The 25,756-nt window shown below is 45.9% G+C and overlaps 1 protein-coding gene across 1 annotated transcript; it reads right to left on the bottom strand.

The window, feature by feature from the left end:
* Nucleotides 1–635: 635 nt before the first annotated feature.
* On the bottom strand, nucleotides 636–12,800 carry znf469 (zinc finger protein 469; the record flags this gene model as incomplete). The annotated part of the gene is made up of 1 exon (XM_080736960.1): nucleotides 636–12,800. The coding sequence occupies one exon, from the start codon at nucleotides 12,798–12,800 to the stop codon at nucleotides 636–638; it is 12,165 nt and encodes a 4,054-aa protein (XP_080593086.1).
* Nucleotides 12,801–25,756: the final 12,956 nt, after the last annotated feature.

The following is a 25,756-nucleotide window of genomic DNA, read 5'->3' as shown; positions in this document are numbered from 1 at the left end:
GAACGTTCCCTTCTGAGGACACTGGCATTCACATTGCAATAAAAATATAACATAGCACCAGTTAATGTTTATACAATAAGGCTAATACAACGAATGTCGATGCAGTACAGTAAAGTAAAAATGAATACAAAATTATAACTATTTTTGTTCTTTTCTTAAATTTTTTGAAACATGTACAAAAGGTGCACAGACAATAGTCCAAGTCAGTTGTGATGTCATTTGGTCCTGTTGCCAAATTCCCACAATGACCTCTTAAGATTTGGTGAATGTAAGACTGACATGCATTTCTTGGGGGGAAAAGGTTGATATTTTTATGTGTTTTTCAAGTATTCTCTTTTTTTCCTTTCCTTTATGTGAGTGAAATGTCATCAATGAAATTAATAATATCCAACAAAGGAATAGCAGAATATGTTCATGATTTGCCAAAATAGCATTGTTGACTTGAAAATGCATATCTGCAATTAGTCCTCACATTTGTGTAATAAAGACATTGCAAAAAAGAAGACATAAAGTGACTACATGACTATTTATAAAAAGCATTTCACAGAAAAGGGCCGTGCAATCTCATTCATCATGATGAGTCATTTGTGATTGTGAACTTTATTGTCTCTTTTTCACAGATCCCTCAACCCCCGTCAGTTTATAGATTCCGAAGTGTCCTTCCTTAAAGGAATCTTAAAGCTAGTGAGTTTTTGGCCAAATAACTGACTCAGGAGGTGGTTTTGGGACTCTGCCGTCCGGTAGGCGTGACTTTCCATCGACCGGCTGACCCCCATCTTTGGCTTAGACTTATTCAAGGAATTGTTCATAGGAGCTGCTGACACTTTAGAGACTGGGGAATGCAAAAGGCGTCCTGAAGGTCCCTTTTTGGCTTTATAGTCACCGTTCAGGTGGTGCACCTCTACTTTTTTCGGTGTGCAGTTATCAAGCAAGTTTCTCTTTGATTGCAAACCCAAGCTCGCGGTTTTGTGCTTTGGGACAATTTTGTTGCTAACAACATCGTCCCGTACTGAAGAAAGCACAGGGTAGTCGCTGGGTCCATCCGACTTCCTTTGCAACGAGGGACCCTCACACTTGGTCGGGCGAAATTTCTTTTTCGCCCTGGCGTCAATGCCAAGGTTCTCTCGCGTGGCCGGTGAGGAAACCCTTTGCAGGCTAAGGGGCGACTTAATCTCTTTTCTCCTCTTTTGTTGCCGCAAAGAGTCTCTATCTTCATTTGGAACTGAGGCCTGTGAGGACAGCTTAGAGTGGAAGACTGGTGTTGAGTCATTAGCCTTGGGGCTAATGGTGGAGTTGTGTTTATTGTTATCACTTGTCTTGGACGGGAACACTTTGTCTTTAATCTGACTGCTACCTTGCTGTTCAGCACCATTAGATAAGAAAATGTCCTTCTGTTTGCTGCCATTGCTGTAAGTTTTAGTTGTATTCTGCTCACGCTCCCGCTCTTGCTCCATCATACTGGTGACGACAGGTGACTTATGCTTTGTTGACTCGGGTGTCTTTGCACTGCTCTGATTTTCTCTGCAGCTTACAGAATCCTCATTAGATGGGATTAAAATGTTATTTTCTGACCTTTTCTCACCAGCCTCATCTTCAACAGAACGCTGCTTGCCATTAGCCCCCGCCTCTGCCACTTTGCTCTTCTCTTTTGATTCAGACCACTGTGAGGTGGTCTTGTCTCTGATACAAAGTGAATCATCCTCCTCCTTCACATCACATGGCTCAGTAATTGATTCCCCATAAACCTCTTTATCAGGTGATTTAGGCGAGGGACTGGGGTCGATTTCCTCTGTTTTGGGAGCAGCCGATTCAGAACAGCCCACAGGAAAGGTACATTCAGAGTATTCCTCTGCAGTATCCTCTGTCTTTACGTCAGTGTGATATTCAGCTGTGCTGGTCTGCGTGGAGTCGTCCACAGTGGAAGTAGTGGGTTTCGAAGACGGCATTTCGGAGTTGTTATTCAAGTGCAGCGAGCCGATGCTGGCAATGCCACTGTCAGAACTGTTCTCTTGCAGAGTCTCTGAGAGAATTTTCCTCTTCTTACTTGCAGGCAAATCACATTCTTCCTCTTTGGTGGCAGAGGCTTTGACAGGTCTGAGAACACCTCTGAATTTGAAAATCTTGTTCCCCCCCGACAAGTGCTTTTCCATATGCCGGTCAAACTGCTCCTTTTTAGAGAAGGTATAGTTGCATGTGCTGCAGATGAAGGATTTCTTAATGACATGCATGACGTCGGCGCAGAGCTCGCAGGTGTAAAGTGTGGTGTGTTTTGAATCCAACTCATCTACCTCCTCGTGTGCACTCTTCAAGTGATCTTTCATTTCCTGGGCTTCCTGATAAGTGACGGGACATTTGTGACACAGGAAAATCTTCTCCAGGTTGTGAACCACTAAATGCCTCTGAAGTTTGAATGGTTTGGGGAACTGTTTGCCACAGTGGTGGCAGTCTCTGGAAGGATCTTTACAGTTTGGGTGCATCTCCACAGTTTTAGACGTGACTGTTTTGTGGAGGACCTCGAGTGGAGTTGACGTGCTCTGCTTCCCACTTGCTCCGCTGCTGACTTTTGTCTTGTGAACTTTCGTCTCAGCTCCCTCCACACTTTTCCCATCTGCCACAGCACTGACTGTAGCCACAGCTTTATCCTGCTCTTTGGTCGATTTACTTGACTCTCTGTTCGATTTGCTGGGGCGGTGCTGCATGATGGAGGTAATGAAGTTCTTCACGGCTGTCTCCTGCATGATGGTTCCCGAAATGCCCAGCATGGAGCCCTGCGTCTGGCCCTTCCGAGCGAACTGGGTGGCATGCTCTCGAAGATGCTCGTTGTACATCCACACGTCTGATATCTCCTTCAAGCACATGCCGCAGGTCCAGATCCCGGCCTTGTTTTTGGCATGCTTCTCCCACAGATGGTCTCGCAGCTGCTCCCTGGAGCTGAACTTGCGCTGCACGCACATGTAGCATGTAGGGGGCGGAGAGGGGTTGTGAGAGAGCTTGTGAAAGTTGAGCTCCCCCAAGGTGAGGAACCAGGTGAAGCACACTTTACATTTGTACTGCTTATCTTTCACCTTAATGCCGCCCTCTTGCCGTTTCCTGCCTCGCCGCTCAGTAGGTTTCTTGGACTTTTCGACCTCTCTCTTCTCGGCATCATCATTTACAGCCGGAGGTGTCACTGTGATGTCTTTATTCGAGTCAAAGAACTGGATCTCGGGAAGTTGGAATGTAGTGTTGACGTTTTGAATGTCTATGCTGTGGAAACCTGGTGCATTGTCCGTGACACTTGTCTCTATGGGGGCAGCTGGGGAGGGGGCAGATGGCAGGGGGCACGGTGTGTTTGGCATGTCTGCGTTACACGGGCTCGGGTCAGATGACACCATTGGGTCTGCAGTCAAGCTACTGATGTCACTGGAGTCATTCCAAGCTATAGAGGATTTATCAATGGTGCTCTCCAGAGGATTCAACGCATCGCCGGCAAGCTGTTCATTGTTCTCATGATTGTCCTTGTGATCACTGACGCCTTGCTTGACGTTAGATAATGCCTCAGCATCACTTTTTAAGGTGCTGTTGTGGCACATATTCAAAATGATAGCGTCGTCTCTTGATATGGTCTCGTATTCACAATGGCTGTTGTTCTTGATGGGTGTTTCAGGTGGTTGTTTTTCGGTGCACCGAGTTTTATTTTCAACGGATATTTCGGGGGGAGGGTAATCGTGATTCGGATGCGAATCAGGTGACAGCTTCTGCCTCTTGTTTTTCTTGCTGTAAACCCTCGGACACTTTTTCCTTTTCATCTCCTCGTCTCGGGGGAACAGCTGAGAGAATGTGGTATCATCGTCAATTAAGGCCTTGAGAGTGGGACTGAGGCCAGGCGGGCTAGGAGGGGGCGTAGACACACAGGTGACAGGACTGACCTTGTCTGCCGGGCTGCTGCCGTTCTCACATTTTATTTCGACTGAAACTTTCCTAAGAATCTCTTTGGCAAGACTTTCTCCCGATGCTTTTTGCTCACACATCTCGCTGGCGTACTCCTCTTCTGACTTCTCACATTCTCTAGTAACGTTCTTATCCACAGCACCGTCCACATTATTATATGTGCATGATTCTGCCTCTTCACTGGCCGTCTGAGGCACGCCTGTACTTTTCACCTCTTGCACCTCCGTGTCCTTTTCATTTAACGGCACCGGTTCACTGATTCCATCTGTCTCTTGTGTGGGAGATACGGATGTGTCTTCGACGCTGCAGCGTGAAGCAACGGGGAGGGGGATTTCCTGCGTCTCGGTAACATTTCTGTCGAGATGATTATGGATTTTCCCTCGCTCCTCTGTTGGCTTGCATGTTTCTTGTAATTTGCGGTTTTGGAATTCAGGAGTTATAGCTTGCAGGATGTCTGTCTTTAATATATTTAGGAGCTCATCTGAGAACGGGTCCGTCTTTATCTTGCTCTCACAATTTTTAGCTTGCCGGATGTCTGTCTTCAATGTATTTAGGAGCTCATCTGAGTAAGGGTCCGTCTTGCTCTCACAATTTTTGTTTTTCCTCGCTTTGTTGCTCTTCTTTGCCTTTGGCGCCGGGGGAGGCACATGAGGAACTATTTCATCCATGAGTGTCTGTGTATTTGTTTCCGTGGTCACATCCTCCAGGATCTGATCTGTGGCCGCTGGTTTAGATGTGAGAATGTTATTACTCATCTTTGTGTGAGTCTCAGCTGCCCCCTCCACTTCATCTGGGAAACAGAACTGTGACTCATCTGCGTACCCTATCTCTGCAGATTGTGATGTCTCATAAACGAGCGTGCCGCCCTGACTTGATGTTGCGTTGTCCGGGACAGCGTGTCTGTCAGTTCTGATCAGATGTTTCATGGCCTTGTGTCTCTTTAGCCCCGGCACTGTCCTAAAACACATGTCACAGATGTCGCAGAGGACCTTTCCTTGTTGAGTGCCGTTCTGCATGCTCGTTTTCTTTTGCTCCATCTCTTCTTGCACCTGGTGGGTTACAGAACAGCACAGGTCAGTCTCTCGCGTTGGCTGTGTTTCTGCCGACTCTGGTGATAGGCATGTATTGTCACAGATGCTCAGTGGCTTAGGAGTGGGTGGAAGGTCTGGTGCATCCTGTTTGAGAGGAGCAGCTCCTTGTTCACACAGAGACCCACATGTGTTTACATTCTCTGGTTCAGATTTGCTCAGGAAGTCAGCGCGTACACTCAGATATTCAACAGATTCAAGATCATTGTGGCAGACCTCTGTGTCCGCCTGTGCCTTGTCATCGGAAGCATCAGTGCATTTGATTTGTGCTGGGAGACCCAATGCAACGCATGTAAATGGCAGACTCTCTTGGACGATGCTGCTGTCCAAGGGTTCGACTGGTTCAGTCGGAGGATCTGAATTTAATGACATTTCTGCATCTGTGATTGTTGTGGTTTCGTTTGCTGTCAGTGCTGCTTTGTCACCACAAATGTTGCTGTCATCTCTTGGACACTGCTTGACATCAGACTCCTCTTCAACTCTGTTGGCTGGTGAGATGGGGATGTAGTCATATTGATTCAACAGTGGAGGCTCATCTGAGAAGCCGTTATAGTTCAGTGGGCTAAGTTTGAAATCATACATTCTGTCTGTCTTCGAGAGGGCCTCTTGTGCATCAGTTGATTCACCTGTACCCGTGAGGGGGAGTGGAGACGGGACAGTTGCTTCAGATGTGGGAATTTTACAATCAATAGTCACCAAATCCAGGTGAGGTGGACTTATGAGAGAATATTCCATCTCAGCTGCTGTGGACAACGGTGCATCGATCAGCAATGCATTGTTGTCAGTTTGTTCATCACAGTCCTCTGTGTGGGATTGCATGTGGTGAAATGATCCTTGGTCACTGGTCATATTATTACTTTGTGACAGATCTGAATCCTCCGGTAAGACCAGGTTCTCTGTGGTCGTGTGAGAGGTTACTAGAGCAGGACTGCTCAGTGGTGCAGGACTGCTCGGTGGTGCATCAGCTTGTAGAGTAAGACTCTCTTCCATATCTGCATTCCCTGTGCAAGGTGAGTTCTGATCACTTGCCATGTGATGGATGGGAAGATTCTCTTCGATGTCTTCGATGTGTGGTATCTCGGGTTCTTGCTTTTGAATGGTGTCAAATGTAGGAGGCGTTTCCGGTTTTGTCTTGTACTGAAACGGAACAACCGCACACACAGTGCTCTCCAGTACACAGTCGTTCTGTGCGAGACTCAGCACACTGTCTTCTCCCTCTATAAACTGAGTGCCTTGAATGGAGGAGCAGTGAGTTGTCGTATGTTCTATGTTGTTTTCCATTAGTAATGGACTGCAAGGCTTATCTGTGGTTATTATCTCCATGGGCATGTTGGCTGTCTGGCCGGTGCAGTGAATCTCAGGAGGGCTACAGTTTTGAGGGGCAGTGGAAGCACTTAGGTCATCTTGTTTTTGTTCATCGTCTGTGAATTCACTTTCCCTCCTCGGTTGATCAGAGCTCTGCGTTTGTGGTTCATGTGACAACGATGAATTGCTGTTTATGTCAGCGGCTCTTTCTTGCCATACTTGATCCACAACATCATTCACACTCTCCTTTTCACTCTCCATTTCCGTGGCGGTGTCATGTAGAAGCGGTGGTGCTGAAGGAGGGCTGTCAGGCTGACAAGTGATGGCCCTCACCGCTTCTATTGCCTCGTGGCAGTCTAAAGCAGGGTTCTCTTGAATGTCTGTGATGTTTTGTATGAGTTTATCCATGTCGTCCTCTGCATTAGAGTCCTCACAGGCCTCCTCGGCCACATCCTCGATGTCATTCATCTCCATATTTGAGCCATAGACTGACTCAATCACATTACTCTGCTCAGTAATATGCTCCTTGACAGATGGGACTTTAGTCTCTGTCTCACTGACATTGTCTTCCGTGGGTTCCCGTGGTGATAACACAGCTGTCAGTTTGTCATCCTCTGCAGGGTCAGCACTGCTGCAGAGTGATGGCTGTGACTCACTCAGAATGAATTCAATATCATTCTTCCTCTCATTGATATTTAGAGGCGATAATATATTCTCCTCTGTAATAGCTTCCCTTTCACCATCATGTCTTCCCTCAACTGTGTCAGTCACTTGACATTCAATTTCTAGATGCTGTGGACTTTTGAGAGGGTTGCTATTCAGCTCCTCTTGTCCTGATATAATGGGCTCCTTTTTGAATATGGAATCAGAAATCACCTCCAGGCTTTTCATCAGGTTTTCGGCATATCTCTTCTCTTCCAAAATCTCCTCTTTTGTTTCTGCATGAGTTATTTTTTCAAAACTCGTGTCCTCTGCATTTTGCACTTGGTGATGTGGATGTCGTTCTACATGTGTGACTGCGTTTAACATGTCAGGCATGTCAACCTCCTTTTCAGTAAAATGATCCAGGACTCCAGAGTCATTGTGTGTTGGAGTGTGGGGACTGTGGTGTCCACTCAGCAACTCAAACTGGAATGGACTAGACCATGGAAGGCCCGGCTCACTGAAATGCTCCAATGGCACATTAGGGACTGACATGTCCATGGTCTGCACAGGGCACCTAATATCCAGACCAGTGTGTTCATTCTCTGATGATTCATCGCTCAGTCTCAGAGGAGAGAACTTGCTCATTTGCAATTGTTTGGGGGCCTCTTCTGCTTGTAACGGCGGGCTCTCCAACTTAGTTGTCTGTAGCTGGTTCTCAAGTTCCGTCACTATTCTCTTTATCTCTAGCTCATCCTCTGACGCACAGCTGTTGAGATTTGTGCCGTAGTCCATTATTTTTTCTGGCAGTGACAAGGGAACATGACTGTAATCTGACTTCTTTTCATTTGACTTCTCAGAGTTGCCTTTGTACTGCGATATCTCATCTGGCAACATTGGGCTGACATCAACCATAAGACCCCAGTCCCTTTGTTCCAAAAAGGGCGAGAAGGATGATACAAACTCTTCTTTTTTATCATTTGTGCTCTCTATTGTGCTGAAACTCTCTTTCTGTAGTGGCATGTCTGAGTAAAGGCCATTGTCAAATTCTGCCACTGTCAGGTCCCCAAACATTGATGATGTGTCAAATGAAAGAGGGGATTTCAGAAGACCCTGATCCTGGTCCAAGGGGTAGGGCAGAAGATGTGATGAATCTTTCTGTATCAATGGACCCTGGGGTTCAGGTAGAGACAGGCACACTTCATTCACCAGAGCACTGCACAGAGTTGTTGGCTTGGGGACTAAGTCGTCGACTAAAGCAATTTCCTCTTTCATTGTGTAGACACTGTCATTATGTTTTTCAAAGGTGGTGCTGTCTGACAGTTTAGACTTTGATGGCATTGCCCGGGGCCCCTCACTATCTCTTCTTTTACGAGTTAATTTGCCCTTTGAGTTTCGCTCGTTCTTATTATTCGAATCAGCTGGCTCTTTGTTGAAGGTGGCAGAGCGTGAATCTGGCTGTGACTGTTTGCCGCTGGTACTTGTAGACAGTGCTGATTCTTCTTTTGGGGGTGCGTTGTCTACTATCTGTGGGGTATTGCTGTTTAAAACGACTGCTAAACAAGTGTCTCTGTTATATGACTCCAGCCTCTCTCTTGACGCTGTGTGTGAACCCCTGCATTTGTCAAGGTTTTTGACTCCCCTTGCTTTATGTATGGATGACAATGGATCAGAATCTTCCACGTTCGAACAAAGGCTCTTCAGGGCCTCAGAGTTGTCTTTGCTGACAGAAAGACTAGGCTTATCAGAACTGTACTTTTTGGTAGATTTAGTGAACGTAAGTGCTAGCTGTGAGCTGGACTCTTTACATAACTTGTGTGGTGAGGACCTCTCGTAGGTTTTCTGTTCCGGGGAGTCTTTCCTCCTAATCTCCATCTTCTTCTCACAGTCTGAGTCAGTGCGGTCAGTGCTTTTGGGGCTGTTGATGCTGTCGCTGGAAACACTCACAGACGTGCTGAGCTCGCTGCTGGTGGACGACCTGCTCCCCCGCCTCCTGAGCCTCTGATGAGAGCTGTGTTTTTCAGGGGAGAGAGAGACCTCCTCGCTCTTCTTCACCTCAAAGCACTCCTTTGACTCGTGTCTCCACGCGGCTTGGTCTCGCTCACTCCTCGCTCGCCATTTGCACTCCTTGGTGTACGTGTATTTGCACCGGCTGCTCTGGCTCAGCCGGCCTTGGCTCGCTATCTTTACCGGCTCACACTCGTCGTCTGAGTCTGAGACATAGTCGTACTCTCCAAACGCCGGGTTCTGCACGGTGGGGGTCAGCCTCTCCATCACCAGCGAGAACTGAAGGTTCTTGGTACCTTTGACGTGGAGCTTGTGAAGTTTGTTTTTCTGCTGCACTATCTTGTGAATGAGCTCTTTGCTCCAAGTCCCCCCTCCTGTTCGTTTCCTCTTGCTCTCTTTCACTGTAGTTTTTGGGGTCTGGGACGTTTGGTTGGCTGTGGAGGATGGGGGATGGATCAAGCTGCGCAGCGCAGAGCCATCTTGGTAGTTCTTAAGGCCACATCGCTCTGAAAATTTGCTGGATAAGAGGAACCTCGGAGCACTGGTGTTTTCATCCTCATTCTTGCACAGCTTTCTTGCCTCTCTCATTTTGCTGTCTTGTTCTTTGGATTTATCCCCCGAAGTGATTCTTGAATTTTTATGAGAGGCCTCTTTTTTCATTTTCTCATCTTGCTCCAAACTCAGTGCCATTTTCTCCAGTTTGCTTTCTGTGTACCGTTTTTCTGTCTCCGGGATTTTAACGTCCGAGTCGTAAAGATACTTCCCCTGCATCAGACTCCTGTCATCGTCTATTGCTTGCTTACTTTTGCTCTCGAACACCATTGATTCTTTGGTTTTTATTAATTGTCTGTTTGATGTTGTTTTGACAGTGGCAAGGTCATCGTCAGCAAAGGCATCTATGAAGCTGCTGTCAATTTCTGCATTGTCTGACTGATAGCCAAGTCCGTTCAGGGCTTCTGTAATGAGAGTGTCCAGCTCTATTTCCAGGTCGGGTAGGGGAACAGGGAGGATGCCTGGGCCAGAGATCATCGGGTCCTCCTTGCTGTCTCCTTTTGATTCCCCATCAAACATCAGCTCACCATTCTTATTGAGCCCCAACAAAGACAGGTGAAGGTCAGAAGGACACCTTGGAATGGAAACATTCTGACATGCACCGGAGCCAGACAACGCAGCTTTTGACATTTCTGCATTGAACTTCCTGCTGTCTTCCACCTTTGATAGGTTTTTGGCCTCATTTTGTGCAAATGCATTGTGCTGACCACAGTACTGCTTGTGGCCAAGGAATGAGGCCAAGTTATTGAAATTCTGATCGCACTGCTTACAAGTCAGCAGCACGTCCAGCTGGTCAAGATTTGCTGTGGCTAAAGAGGTGGCTAACTGGTGTGCAGAGTACGGCGGCGGTGGTTGGTGGTGATCTATCCCAAAGCTGTCCATATAGCCCTTGTTTCCATCCACGGCAGTCTTTGGGTGCATGCTGTTCTGCAGGTAGCTCATCATGTCATCTTTGGCTCTGTCCGGGGCGTAGGGTGCGTTTCGGGGGGTGTCGGAATGAAAGTGATGGGGGTTGGTGATTTGGTGATCTGAGGACAACTGGGTTTTGGCTTGGTGCTGGTGATAAAACGGCGGCGGGGGACCTGGCTTTGGTGTTTGACTGTCCTCAGAGTTTAGGTTAACAGGGCTGGTGGAGGCTGGGGAGAGGGAGGAGCAGGTGCTACTGGAGGTGGGGTTGTGGCCCGGAGAGGGCAGAGGGGACTCATAGGGCGAGACCATCATAAGCCCCATGGGTGGGAGTTGGACTGGGGGGTAGTTGTAGTTTCTCGATGATGCGGCTGGAAGAGACTGATTTAGTCCAAAATACACAGGCTTATTCTTGGACTCACACACTTGCGCGTGGCTCATGTCCACTTTAAAAGAAGACATTGGGCTGCTGCTGTGTTTGACAGATTCCTGTCTTTGGTTAGAAAAGCCTTCGCTGTTTCTATTGCTTTGGAAGGAGCTGTTCTTATGGGATTTATTATCATCCTGCCATTCAGAAGGGGAAACCATGTAGGCCAATTTTTGATTGCTAATTTGCCTAGATAATTCAATTCTGTTTTGGCTAGGCATGGCGGAGTTTAGGCGTATCTGCTGCTGCCAGGGCATTCTGCTGCTTTTAGATGAATTTGGCCTTTGCTCAAGTGCTGGTTGGTTCTGAAACTGGAACTTATCGTTCATATCAGAATATGGAATTGTGTTTTGATCAGCTGGTGAATATGACTTACTAGTTCCCTCCCAGGAGTGCGGTAATATACTGTGCACTTTGTTGATGTTTTTATCAAAGGGCACTGAGCCCATATGAATGTTATTCAGCGGAGGGCTGCCGTATGTTTTGTTTGGAAAGTGCATTTGGGAGCTGGGGCCTTGTGCAATATTTCTTGCATGGTGCACACTTCCTTGGATGTGTGCTCTCTGGCTGACAGCTGTGTCTTTGGGGTGGCAGTTCCTCTTGCTGGCTGCAGTGATGGCTACATCCCTACTGTCTGCTTGTCCAAAAGCCTTGGCACCCTCTGGCAGGGCACCCTTCCCTTGCTCTGACTGCTGTGAGCTTGAGCCAGAGCTCTCGCTGCTTGCCGAGTCCTCATTCTGACTCCTTGGACAGTGCATAGAGGACACTGCCCCTTGTGGTGACTGTATGTACTGTGATGGCTGTGGGGTGTGTGAATAAGATGTTCTATCCTCTGACTGCTGTTCATTATTGAACTGTGTGTTGTTTTGAGAAACCTCCTGGCTCTCTCCGGGCGTGAAGGAATAAGAGTTATGGGTTACATGAACAGAACCTAAGGAGGAGTCTGCAAAGTCTTGAGACTGGTGGTTCTGTTCACAGGGAAATGGGTCCGACGTTGAGTCCTCCATCAACTGATATCCATACTGAAACGGCAAAGTCACAAATGTATTCGCTTTATTGGCCTCTGTGAGGGCAGTGGGCTTCTGTGATGAGATTGCGTAGTTAGCACCATTAAAAGTCCTTTCAGGTGACTGCCACGCATTGGAGCTACTCAGCTGAAAGTCTGTGAAGAGCAGCTGGTTGACAGGCTGAGCATTGTTGCTCTCCATCGGGCCTGGTGGCTGCTGCTGCTGCTGCTGCTGCTGCTGGGACAGGGGTGGATGCTGGTGGGTGGAGGCTCCACCTGCGGTACTGAGTGCCTGTGAGGTATAGCTTGGGGCAGTGAGGTTAGAGGAGGCCTCCTGGAAGCAGCGGCTGTAGTTGAGCTCCTCTTGCTGCAGCTCGGCCTCTCTTTCCGGGATACTGGGGACGTGGAATCTGTAGCTGCCCGAAACTGGGCCGCGACTGGCTTCCAACTTCTTGGGTGGCGAGACCTTCTGCTGCGGGTAGGCGATGCCGATGGTGGGGTTGGAACGTGGGTTGGTGATGCTCAGCCTGTACAGCTGCTGCGGGTTGCCCCGCTCGGACTTTCCGGACCGCTTGCCCTTTTCGCGGCCACGGCTCTTTCCGTTCGGGGACTGGGGGCTGCCTTTGCCACTGGGCCAGGTCCTGTCAGTGGCAAATTTAGTTCTGTTCTGCAATGACCTGAAGTCGATCTTCCCCGTTTGCTGTGGCCGTATCACAGCCTCGCGTTGCTGAGTGCAGTCTCTCTCCTTCTCTAGTTTGTCAGTCTTTGCCTCTCTGCTGCCGCTGCGGGCCTCAGTGCCGGTGCTTGGGAAGTGCTCTGAAGACTCTTGTGTGGTGCTGTCACTGTGCTGCTGCTCCAGCGCCGTCCCCTCATCCTGCAGTTTGGACTCAGCGCCGAGCTCTTTGACGGCGTACGTGCGCTGAGGCTCTCCTGCCATGGTGCACGGGGCGCACTGTGAAGGCCAGGTCCTCAGAAGCGCTGTCTGGGAGACAGGGACTGCAGGGAAAGGGCCGCTCGCTGCAGGCTCATCTCTTCACTTTCATTGTGAACCCCCGATCTGGCACCAGCATACAGCAGACCTGCAACGACAGAAAAGAGATGGGGGTATGATTAAAACCATTGTCCAAGAAAGAATGTGTGTGCAAATATGCCTTTTCGGATTGATGTTGACAACACTAGGTAAAAATTCACATACATTTATTCATGCATTAGTACAGTCAACTGAATAAAATAAAAACAACAGTAAAACACTTCTAAGAGACACTTTGTTAAATAATGAACAAGATTTAAAAGCATTATTAGGTGAATGTTGTTAATCGAGAAGATACAATTGTATGGCCTTTTACTAATACTATCAAGTCTGTTGTGATGGTCACTATGTGCACACTGCAAGACTATGCTGCTTTTACCAGTAGAGGGCACTGTTGCAACATTATTCAGCTGTGCTTTCACAGACAGCACAAAGAGCCAGTGTAATCTCTGCTGTATTCAATGATATTCAAGCTCCCACGGAAGATACTGGCAACACACACGTTCCATATTACTGACTACTACAACAAACAGCTCTAATAATTTCAAAGCGCTGGTTTCTTGCCCTCCATGCTCAACAACTGACACCAAGTGAACTGATGGATGCATGGGACCGAACCCACTACGTAAACAATCTGACAGAGAAAAGAAACAGTTTGGTCTTGAAATGATGAAGCACGTCGCAGTGCTGAGGATGAGAGGGATAACATAAGGATCCAAAAAAAGGCGCTGCCAATGCATGATTCACAGACTCCAAAAGTGCAGGGACACAATACCACAGTGTTCTAATGCTGTGGCCAGGCTGCAGGTTTAGATCATGGAGCAATATCAGGGATTAGTCAGTCAGTCATTGACAGTGAGAAGGGCGGATGGGCGCACTGACGTTTGTTGCCTTTCCTCAGGCATCCCAGACACCGGCGCTCAGGTCCCAGTTTACTTTGGCGCGACCACCGCCGCTGCTTTCTTTTTAAGTCAGCCAAGAAGCAGCTTTGGAGTTAGCACCAGAATGTCATTTTCTGGGCTCGTCATGCCGCCAAACATCCCATCCCTCTCTCTCTCTCTCGCCTCCGTTTCCATCGGCTGTTACCCGAAGCCAGCGCTCGAGTTTGGTGACAGCGTGAGGAAGAATGTGGCATTTGTGAAGCACTGTGTTATGTCAGGTCTGTCCCTCAGCTGATGGCTGAGAAACCGCCTGCTCCCGAGCATGACTGAAACCCACCCACAGCAGAATGCACGGCCTGTCTGCGCTAGCTGCTGCCTTCACACACATTTTGGGGACTAGGGTGTAAAAGTGTATACACTGTACTGTATATACAATGTACTGGAGGGGCAGGAATGGAGGCGTTTAATGGATCCATATTTCTGATTGCACAGCTTGCATGCAAGTGTGGTGGTAAACTATCTTAGCCACAAAATGATAAGTTGGAAGGAGGAGCAGACATTAAAATCCACCCTCATCATCCCTGTGTGGTTGTATGGCACTTCTGGGTTGACATTAAGCTCTGTACCATGTCACTTAACTGCTCCTCTCATTGTCTTAAGTAAATAGATGCACACACATGTACAAACCCACAGCCGCCCACCCACCTAAACACACACGCACGCACACGCACACACACACACACACACACACACACACACACACACACACACACACACACACACACACACCGTAAAACCCACAATTAGACACACTTTCTTTGCCCTATGGCCCACGGTCGTGTTCCCTGACCTCCATGACACACACACACACAGCAGATCTCTCTCTAGGTGAAGCTCACAGTCAGATCACAGCCTTGAGATTCTAATTCAAAGAATTGGATCCTGTTTTTGACCTTGGTTGAAAAGTATATTTGCAAATACTTTACGTACTGTAGATGAGTGGTTCCCAAACCTTTTAGCCTGTGACCCGAAAGAGAAATGATACGTTTGCCCGGGACCCTAGTGAAAACAGAGGATCTACAAGCTCACAATGCATCGCTTCGCGTTGTGAGCTTGTAGATCGGCTATTTTCACTAGCCTACTTCTTGAACATTTGTTTTAGAATGTATTAAATTTCTTAGATTTTTCTTTGATTTCTTCATGAAATTACTGAAAAAACTTTTTTTTTAATGTTTTTTGAAAATATTTTGAATAGGCCTACTGTAGGAAACAAAAAACAAAGGGACCCATAGAAATCTGTCTGCGACCCACAAATGGGTCGACCCAGTATTTGGGAACCAGTGCTGTAGACAGTCTTTATGATACAATACATGCATATCATCACACATGCAAATGTTGTTTTTCTATAAAAAATAATAATAATAATAATAACTAATAGCATGAGACAGCAATGCATGTCTCTCTCTCTCTCTCTGAATTTCCCCCTTGGGATAATAAAGGTATCTCTCTTTCTCTCTCTCTCTCTCTCTCTCTCTCTCTCTCTCTCTCTCTCTCTCTCTCTCTCTCTCTCTCTCTCTCTCTCTTCTCTCTCTCTCTCTCACACACACACACACACTGAAAGCATCTGAAAGAATGATATTTTATGAAAAAGTCCAGTTACAACAAAGTCAATATTGCCATAGACATTATGGCAAAAAAGAAAATGTGGCTATGACAGATTTATCCTCTGCTTCGGCTAATGCTCAAATACAAAGCTTTTTTATATATTTATTCGTCCCAGATGGTAATATCAAATATCAGCCTGAATTCTGCAGTTAAAAAAGGAACCAGGCTAAAAAAAGAAAATCCTAGAAGTTCTAAACATGAAAATACCTTAAAGATACTATTCAAAATGTGTACTTTTAAATACTGTGCATGGCACGACTTACACAAGAATCCAGAGTTCCTTTGACAGTGGCTTCAGAGAATAAAGGCCACACAAAGCTCTCCTAGAAATACATGCAATTCCTTTGCTTGCAAATGAATGGCGTCTTACAATAACGCTTATGGCGTGTATGCATTGATGGAAAACATTGCTACTGTATGTCTGAGCCACACCTGCATTCCTTTCACTATCAGATCATCTCAGCACTGGGGGGACATGATAAGATCATTTGCCATTCCATTGCAAGCACTGATGCTCAGGTCTATACTGTACAGTGACAGAGTACACACAAAAGGTATCCTCTGTGAACTCTGCCAAAATAATACCACTCCCTAAAGCAAACCAAACACAGTCACTGTGCAAAGTATGGACCACTTTTCACTGATATGCCTGTCACCAAAAAATAAGCAAAGAAAAAAGAAATAGGTGAAGGGAAGGTTTAGCGTGATGACCAGCTGCTTTAGCGGCTGCATATTAGGGAGAGACCGCATTGTGCGTTGACTGCTTTATAGCGTGAATGTGGGCTTGCAGCTCCACTTGCAGAGGATTGAAGAGACTCTGGGGGGCAACTGCTGTAGGCCGGTTGGTCCCACGGGGGGAGGTTATTCAGCATGAGGTCAGGGCCCTGTCACTGGGACAGGGGAAGGACAGGGCATGAAGATGTAGACAGCAGAGGGAATGAGAGGTGGATGCTAAACGGCAGCCTGGCGTGTAAAGATGCCACCTGACACCTGGAGCGATGAGCTATGTACTTGTGTGTGTGGCGACTTTGAATGGAAATGTGCTTCTAGCTAAATCCAGCATGTTTACATACGATCATGTTCAATTGATTGAATTCACGTTCATGGTGACTGTGTTGCAGACACAGTGCCGGTTCCGGAAAACCCTGATGTCAGACATCAGCTCTGTATACAGAGATTCCTAAACTTTCACGCCGGTTCCGGAAAACCGCATATCGGGTCGGTCAAGGGCACTGCACTCCCCGCTGGGGCGGGGAATGCGCGTGCCAGTTCCGGAAAACCGTGCATGGGGTCGGGTCGAGGCATTTTATTTAAATGGACCCGACATGGTGCATTTTGAGTTTTGACACTCGGCGTCTCATTGAAGGTTTTACTGTGTGGCCCTTTTATTTTTTATCCAGGCACGGATGGGTCACTCCCTGGCATGTGTCTCCCCATCTTAACCTGCCCGGTCATCCCCCAGTCAACCTCCCAGAGGCATTTAGCAGCTTGGGACGGAGGGCTGGAGGCTGGAAGGTCTTGGCAGGGTTTGGGCCTGGCTGTGAAAAGTCACATCCCCTCTACAGCTCTGTGCAATCTGAAAGCCAGAGTGTCTGCTGCTTGCATTGCCACCGGGCAGGGGGGCGGGACTGGACGGGGGTAAAAGGGTCGGGTCCAGGGCCTCTGATCCGCCGGGCAGCGCTTGATCCAGCTCTGGAGGGGTCAAGAGCCAGAATCATACATCACGTTCCCCCCTGGTCCTGTTTTTCTGGCCGGGCCATGCAGTCGATGAGGGCCGGATGCAAAGAGACACGCAATGCCCTGACAACAAAGAGGGCCGTGCGAGGATCGCAGGGGCCTTACAGAAGTAGCACCATAGCCCGAGCTGTTGGGCACACAAAGAGGACGGGGTCGTTTGTGTGAAACGCCTGGTTTACCCCCTCCCCTCCCCCTTCTAACCCTGGTAGCTACACAGCACAATCCGGAGCATTAATTTAACTTTGGGACTGTAAAAATGGATCGTAAAATGCGTAGCATTAACTTAACAAGGAGAATGTCAAAATTAACCAGTACAGATCCATTTTTACATTCCAAGTTAAACTATAATACATGACCCCCATCCCTATTCTATTCTGGGGGCGAACAATCTGCAAAAACGGCAACAAGCAAACAATGCAAATATACAGTAGGGTTTAAGTGTTCAGATTATGCTGTGTATAGAGCAGCCCTGCCGTCATGACCAGTCTCCTCCATCACAAACCAGAACTACTTATACACACAGACGTTACACACATCAATCTGGTAGTTTGGTTGCGTCTATGACAAAGCTTATTCTTTTTTTTTTATCTCAAAAGCAAAAACCGCTCTTGGCCAATGAATAAAGAGAGAGGGTGGTGGCAACAGAATTGTTAGCTGGACTTGATATCCAAATCCCACGAGCAGGGGCTAAAATTTATTCCATTAAAAGTGCATTTCAGTTGCTTTTACGAGGCAATTAAAAGCGTGTGTGTTCTGCCCGCCTGGTGTCAAGTCACCAAGCCTTACCAGCATTAGCTCCCCATATGGACGCACCAAAACGCCACCCAGGGGCGGGAGGACAGTGTGCTATTCCTACCGGAGCTGAGCAGAGGAGGGGGAGGAGCTTGTGCAAGGACGCGCTATGATTGGCCAGTAACCAAACGCTCTCGCCTAAACTTTATGTACTATTCTGTCCCTATCGGTATGCTATTATTGTATCTGTAGGACATGCCATGTAAAGGAGCGCTTGTTTTCGGTGGGGACGACGGAGGCGTGCCGTCCCAAGCGGACTTGAGCCACGTGAGACACCGATGAGCAAGCTAAAGCGAACAAGTCGGCACGTCGAGCGTCTCTGTGAGTCTGTGTGTGTGTGTGTGTGTGTGTGTGTGTGTGTGTGTGTGTGTGTGTGTGTGTGTGTGTGTGTGTGTGTGTGTGTGTGTGTGTGTGCGTGTGTGCGCGTGTGTATGTGTACTGTATGTATGTGTCTGTCTGTCTGTCTGTCTGTCTGTCTGTCTGTCTGTCTGTCTGTCTGTCTGTCTGTTTCTCTCTCTCTATGGATTCCTGTATTATTTAGTCAATAGGTCGGTAGCCTGCATGGTTTTTATCTTATAGAGATGGGGGGGGGGGGACGGGGGGGCTGGGTGGCTCAGAGGTAAAAGTTGCCTGAAAGAAAATGTAATTTCCTGAAAGTCTTTTTCCCTGTCGTTTTGGTGCAGGATGTATGTGGTGTTGGTCTAAGTGAAAATATGCCGGTAGCACTGCGAAAATCTCTGTCAATTCATCACGTCAGTGGACTCAAGACCATAATTGCTTTTGCAAGTTCAATTTTCTAGGAGGCCAGAGCCCCCAGCTCCATTCCTCTCAAAGTAGAGTTTCAAACATTGTAAGGTCAGTGACCCTTTCCTTCTGTACAGAGTAGTAAAATATGAAATGTATTGCTACTACCAAAGTCTAAACTGGCAGCCCAGCTGAATAGTATACCAGAAACGTAACATTTATGCAATCTACCACATAAAACAGATAGCAGAACGCACAATCCTGAAGACAATGTCCCCCCAGGGACCAAGTACACTCTGCCAAGGGAGGGCCAGGGGCCAGCTACGCAATCCACTATCCACACACAATGGCTCCTTTTATAACAATGTAAATCAATAAGCAGCATTAAGTAGCAATTTTCAGTTTTTCCAGACGCCGCAGCAGTGAAATATCACCACGCAGTAGCCTCAAAGACATGGGAAAATAGAAGGAAGATGAACGATGATGAGAGGAGACAGGAACTGTGAGTTTGGAGAGAGGAGGGGAGAGGAGGGGAACATACAATATGAGAACCTTGTTAGTTACAAGCTATGTAGAGAAGCCCTAAGGAGGGGGTTGTATACAGTGGTGGAAAAAGTACTCACATTTCTTAATTAAAAGTAAAAGTATCAATACTGCAATAGAGAAATACTCTTTTAGGCTGAAGCCATGCTAAAGTACCTATGAGAGTGGATTCCCCATTCTGCCAATGCATTTCAATGAGAATGGAGCGTTTTTTTGCAGAAATCCTCTACTGGTATGAAAACTCTCCATTCTCATTGAAATGCATTGGTGGAATGGAGAATCCACTCTCATAGGTACTTTGGTGTGGCTTCAGCCTTACAAGTAAAAGTCTGGAATTCAAAATGAACTTGAGTAAAAGTATGAAAGTGTTGGCATCAAAATGTACTTTAAGTACCTAAAGTAAAAGTACAAAATGTTTGAAAATAGCAGATCTACAAGCTCACAGCTTGTAGATCGCCTATTTTCAAAAAGCCTATAGGTATAAAATAGGTCTAAAGTGGATTAATGTATGTTCTATAATATAATCATTTATATCTGCCAAGTAACTAGGAAGTTTCCAAATAAATGTAGTGGAGTAAAAGTACAACATTTGGATCCGAGGCGTAGTGGAGGAGAATTAATTAAAAGTATTGGAAATTGAAAATGCTCAAGTAAAGTACAAATACCTCAAAATTGTACAGTACTTAAGTAAATCTACTTAGTTACGTTACACCAGTGGGAGGGTGGTTTTGTATACAGTATTGCTGTGTAAGCTGTGGGGGGGGGAGGAGGGATCTGTCTGACTGCTCTCCTCGCACCTCTCCCAGTGCTACTGGCCCAAGGAATGGAATGCTCTGCGAGAACGGCTGGCCCAGGTCCCGTGCAGGGGGGGGGGGGGGCACGCGGCCAAAGCCTCGGTCAGCGTGCCTTGCCTAGTACTCTCCTATATTTTTGGAAACATCCATTATCCAAAGCAATTTGCCTTAAAGATCTCTGCGCTTTAAGACCTTCGAAAAAGTCAGACTGGGAGGAGAGATATGTCAGCCTGACGTGACGAGAGACCAGGCAGCACTTCTTGGTCCTGCCTTGCTTTCGCAGTGTACCAGCGTGTGGACGATACTCAGCACACTGCAGCAGACGGTCTGCCCGCAAAGCACACACCGGTGCACAGTGGTGGAAAAAGTACTTACATGTTATACTAAAGTAAAAGTATCAATACTGCAATGTAGAACTCCGTTACAAGTAAAAGTCCGGAATTCAAAATGTACTTGAGCAAAAGTACAAAAGTATTGGTATCCAAATGTACTTAAAGTACCAAAAGTAAAAGTACGAAATGTTTGAAAATAGCAGATCTACAAGCTTGTAGATCGGCTGTAGATCGGCTATTTTCAAATAGCCTAGGTATAAAATAGGGCTAAAGTGGTTTATGTATGTTTTATAAGATTATAATTGATATCTGCAAAGTAACTAGTAGTAACTAAAGTTTTCAAATTAATGTAGTGGAGTATAAGTACAAAATTTGGATTCGAGATGTAGTGGAGTAGAAGTAAAAGTATTGGAAATTTGGAAATACTCAAGTACAGTACAAATAACTCAAAAGTGTACTTAAGTACAGTACTTAAGTAATGTACTTTAGTTACTTTACACCACTGCACAGTGCAGTGAGATGATTCGTTCCATTTGGAGCAGCCTATGCCCTTTCCATGCACTGTTACACGCGTTAACGCCGGTGGTCTGTCGGTGGCTTACAAACGTTACACAGGTTTTTCAAATCAGTTAAAATGAGTTCGCGGGGGATAAGAAAAACAAAGGCGAGCCCCGTCTTCCTTCATTTTGGGTGACGTTTCGTCCCGAAAATGCAAAGGATGCTGTATAGAAGAAGCCGGCGCTTGAGCTTTCCAAATTAAACAGTGAGCAGCACACTGTAGGAGGCTTGTTCCCCCCTCCCTCCCTCCTCCCCCACACACCACCCTTAACTCCACCCCTTAACCAATGTGGTTAGCTACACAGTTGGAAAGATGGAAGAGTGCATGCGTGGGTTTGAGTGCGCATGTGTGAGTTTGGGTGTGCATGCACTGATGTATATGCGGGTGTGTGTGAAGGGGTTCTGGTGTGTAATTCCAGAAGCTCCCCTTCACTCCCCCCCCCTCTCCTCCTCAGACAAGTTTTTTTTTTTGTCTAACCACTGGATTCTGGACTCAGTCTGTTTCCATATTGCTAACCACAGCATTCCACAAACATGATGGAATCTTTGTTTTAGAGTGCTTCAAAGTTATTTTTTCCTCTTTATTTTGACATAATTTCCCTAATTTCTACATGGCGATGGAATATTACTGTGTGTGGCAGGGCAAGAAATCAGGGAAATTGTGTGATATTCAGTAAAACCGTGGTTGAATGGGTAGAAAGGGATATTGGTTCATGAGTGAAATTACCTTACTCCAGCTCTTGGCCATGACAACCTTATCCTTAAGGAATAAAGTTCTCATTTTAAGGTTCTCTTCAACCATCACTCCTCTTTTTTTTCAACATATCAATATTTGCTTCTCTTCTTTTGTCATGGCCAGAGTATTTGGCGACGGCGCAAAATCAGCAAAGTGTTATTAAATGTAAAAGAATCTTTGGAGGAAGCAGATGGAAAGAGACAGATTCATTAATGATAGCCCTGGGTAACCTCAACATTAATTACCTTGGAGCAGCAGCCCTGTATGGGTGGGTTTTTTAAAAGCTTCCTCCCATGACTCGCCGATACGGAGATATTTGGAAGGTAAGGGACACTTAGTCAACATTTTCTTTGCCACACCTGGAAGAAACTAACATCATGGCTTCTCAGTAATTAGAAGGGGAGGCCAAGCAAACTTGTGTCTGTATGGACTGAAACAGTTGGGAGTCTGGGTAAACTGTATTGATGCTCCACAATGTGTTGACAACAGTTACCAGACTGAAATACTGTATGCAACTCCCTTGATTTCAACCCTTTCTGTCAGGCAATTGCAAATAAATAATACCTCTTTGTAGATTAAGTGAGAGCCAAAGATGCTCAATTAAAACACAAGGGATTTAAGCATGACAGCAAACACCTTACACATAAAAAATAAATCTGGATAAAGTGCATTTTTCTGACAATGTGAAGGATGATGTTGTAACATTCTCTCTTCTTCTCTCCTATCCTATTTCTTTTAGTTGTGAACATGCCAATAAACACAAACACGCGCGCGCGCACGCACGCACGCACGCACGCACACACACACACACACACACACACACACACACACACACACACACACACACACACACACACACACACACACACACACACACACACACACACACACACACACACACACGTGCACACACACACTTGTGCACGCACGCACACACGTCCAAAAGTCCAAAAGTCTCATATAGCCAGTCTGTAGGTGTATAAAGTATGAACATCTGTAGTTTTGTTGCTAGCTTAGAGAGGCATTCAAACCACTCCACGCAGAGGTGGAAAAAGTACTCAAATGTTTTACTTAAGTAAAAGTATCAATACTGCAATGTAGAAATGCTCTGTTACAAGTAAAAGTCCGGTATTCATAATGTACTTAAGTCCTCGGTCCACTTTTTTTCTACTCTTAGGAGAGCTGTGGGAAGCTCAGAAACCAATCATCTTGTGACATCATCGTTTGACAGAACTTTTTTTTAAACAATATTTTTCCAGAAAATATTTAGATTTTTATCATCGCGGGAACAATGGCTTTAACACTGCAACTTCTCAGGAATAGAAAGCCTGCTTTTTCTATTAGCTTGGATTCCCCATCGATGATGTCACAAGATGATGGGTTTCTGACTTGCCCACAGCCCTCCAAATAGAAAAAAATTGACGATGAAAACAACATGAACATTAGTGAGGACCTATTATATGAAGATAGGTTGAAAAGTGGTGAAATCGTCCTTAAAGTACTGTACTTAAGTACAATGTTGAGATATTTGTACTTTACTTGAGTATTTCCAATTTCCAATACCGTTCTACTCCAATACATCTCAGATCCAAATATTGTACTTTTACTCCACTACAATTAATTGAAAGGTTACTAGTTACTTTGTAGATTTGGATTATTGTTAAAGGCCCGCTGACACGCCCCGAAATTATAATAGTATGATACAGTAGGTCACGTGGTCTCTCTGAAAACGGTCTGAAATAGTCTGAAACTCATCTCACAGTGTAATCTGCCCCTCGCTCCCCAACAACAGCTGACCAGTACAGTAAGTAGTCTAAGTACAGTCAATTACCGGTACTGTAATTTGATTGGCTTATAATTGCGCATTCCCACAATGACATCATAAAAATATTAACTCATATTTTAAGATTACTTTTTAAAGTGACAGTACCCTTTTAGGTGACAGTACCCCTTTTAATAAACTCACAGTTTACAGTTTACAGTTTAGGCATTTAGCAGACGCTTTTAATCCAAAGCGATTTACAATAAGCAGATACAACATCACAATAATAAACAAGATAATAGGTCAGTACATTAACAGCAATATAACAATGTAAATGGATATCTATCTAGAGAAAAACACAATATAATCAAGTTCTAAAGAAACCTAAAAAACAAATGTTAACTAGCTTCATGTATGGTCATTGATTTTACTGTAGTGCTAAGGGTTTAGGTGGAGTCTGAAAAGGTGAGTCTATAACCACTTCAGCCCTATAAACATTTCGGCCATTTGACGCGATTTGGCGTCGCGCGAGTCCTTTTTTCCACCACTGATTACATGCTGTCTACCTGGAGGAAACCAAGCAGAGGTTGTGTGACAGAGGTGAAGGTGAATACGTCAATACGGACCTTCACCAGCACAACATCAGAGGACGGTCCAGAGATAAGACCAGGGCCTGCCGAGGCACAGCTATAATGGTGGCCTGAGGGGACACTGACCTCTGGCCCTCCCGCCCATGAATCACTGCTCCAGAGTCATCCCAGACCAACATGCATGGGCAGGCAGGGCTGTAGATAACCGCGTCCTCCTGACAATAACACTGAGTGTTTTGACAGACACACACCCTGCCCTCGTGAGAAAAAGTGGCAGCACGCACTTCAGCGATAGACAGGAGCTTATTTCCACAATTGATTATGTTAGATATGAAATATGTTATGTCACGATTATTGTGACCAAAGAAATTGCGATTTATGATATCGCGATAGTCAAAATATCGGCAACATCCATTCATCTGGGGCGGGACATTTGCCAAAAAATAGCAGATCTACAAGCTCACAACGCAACGCGTTGTTGTGAGCTTGTAGATTTGGTAGAGAGCGAAAAAAAAGACTGCATCGAGTACGTTATTTCCAGGTTCGTTTGACCAATTATACAGGGTTTAAAATGGTACCAGATATGCAGCTCTGCAAACAAAAGGTGAATTGAATCCCAGTGCATGACGGAGGATAATTTCAAGATCAATTTTAATCTCCATGATAGGGTTATTGAGTGTTTTTTATCACGATAAATGATAATAGCGATTATCGTCCCATCCCTACAAGAATATAAAACAAAACAAAACAAAATGATATTTACAGGTGTCACGAGGCCGGCACGTTTAAATAAATGTTAATCTGTCAAGCAGCTACGAAATTCAATACTCCCTGCTTCACCAATCCCTGCAGAAGAGATGAAGCAAACTTGCCAGCATCTGGAATTTGAAGCATTTTTGATAAATGGGTCAAAAACACCGGCACAGTCCATAGAAGGAGAATCAAGTTCAATCTTGCCAAAGGTGTCATTCCACTGGATTTATTTCTCACATATGCACTTGTGCCTAGGAGCACTCGGGGGTTGATATAACATTCGTCACCATCAGCGTGCCCTAAATGTCATGTGAAGAAAGAGCCATGGACTCTCTGGCTGTCTATCTGCCTCTGAATTTCCATTCGGGGAATATTTATCGCTGGAACCTGCCAGATGGAACAGGTTTGAAGTGGTACTGTAGGTGAGTTAAACGCTACACCAGTGTTTCCCAAACAATGGGTTGGGACCTATATGTGGGTCCCATTTCTATGGGACATGAGTATTGTGTATATGTGTGTGTGTGTGTGTGTGTATGTGTGTGTGTGTGTGTGTGTGTGTGTGTGTGTGTGTGTGTGTGTATATATACAATATACAGAATTGAAAATATCTTATCTGCAAGTTCACAGCGTGATGTGATGCGTTGTGAGCTTATAGATCTGCTATTTTCACTATTAGGGCTTACGTGGTTAATTCATAATGTCCTTTTAAGTTTGGGTCCTGGGCAGACAGACACCAAATCTGAGCTGAAAACGTTTGGGAGTGCTCTACACTGAGAAGAGTTTATTTTTTTTTTACCCTGTTTCTTTGTACAGGCGAAAGCTCTAACGACCTAAAGGCTATACTCATAACCTTTGACCTTAGGGTATGAGGTTCCTAATACGGGGCTTGGAGGGATGACTCCATCCCTTAGACCTCCAGACAGTTGCAGGCGGTCAAGTGCCAACATGCAAGCGTGAAAGGGGTTTTCCAAAGAGC

This window comes from Nannobrachium achirus, assembly GCF_963921795.1.
Source record: "Nannobrachium achirus genome assembly, chromosome: 11".
Lineage (NCBI taxonomy): Eukaryota > Metazoa > Chordata > Actinopteri > Myctophiformes > Myctophidae > Nannobrachium > Nannobrachium achirus.
The sequence above is the reverse complement of the archived record's forward strand: the minus strand, read 5'-3'. Positions and strand labels throughout refer to the sequence as shown.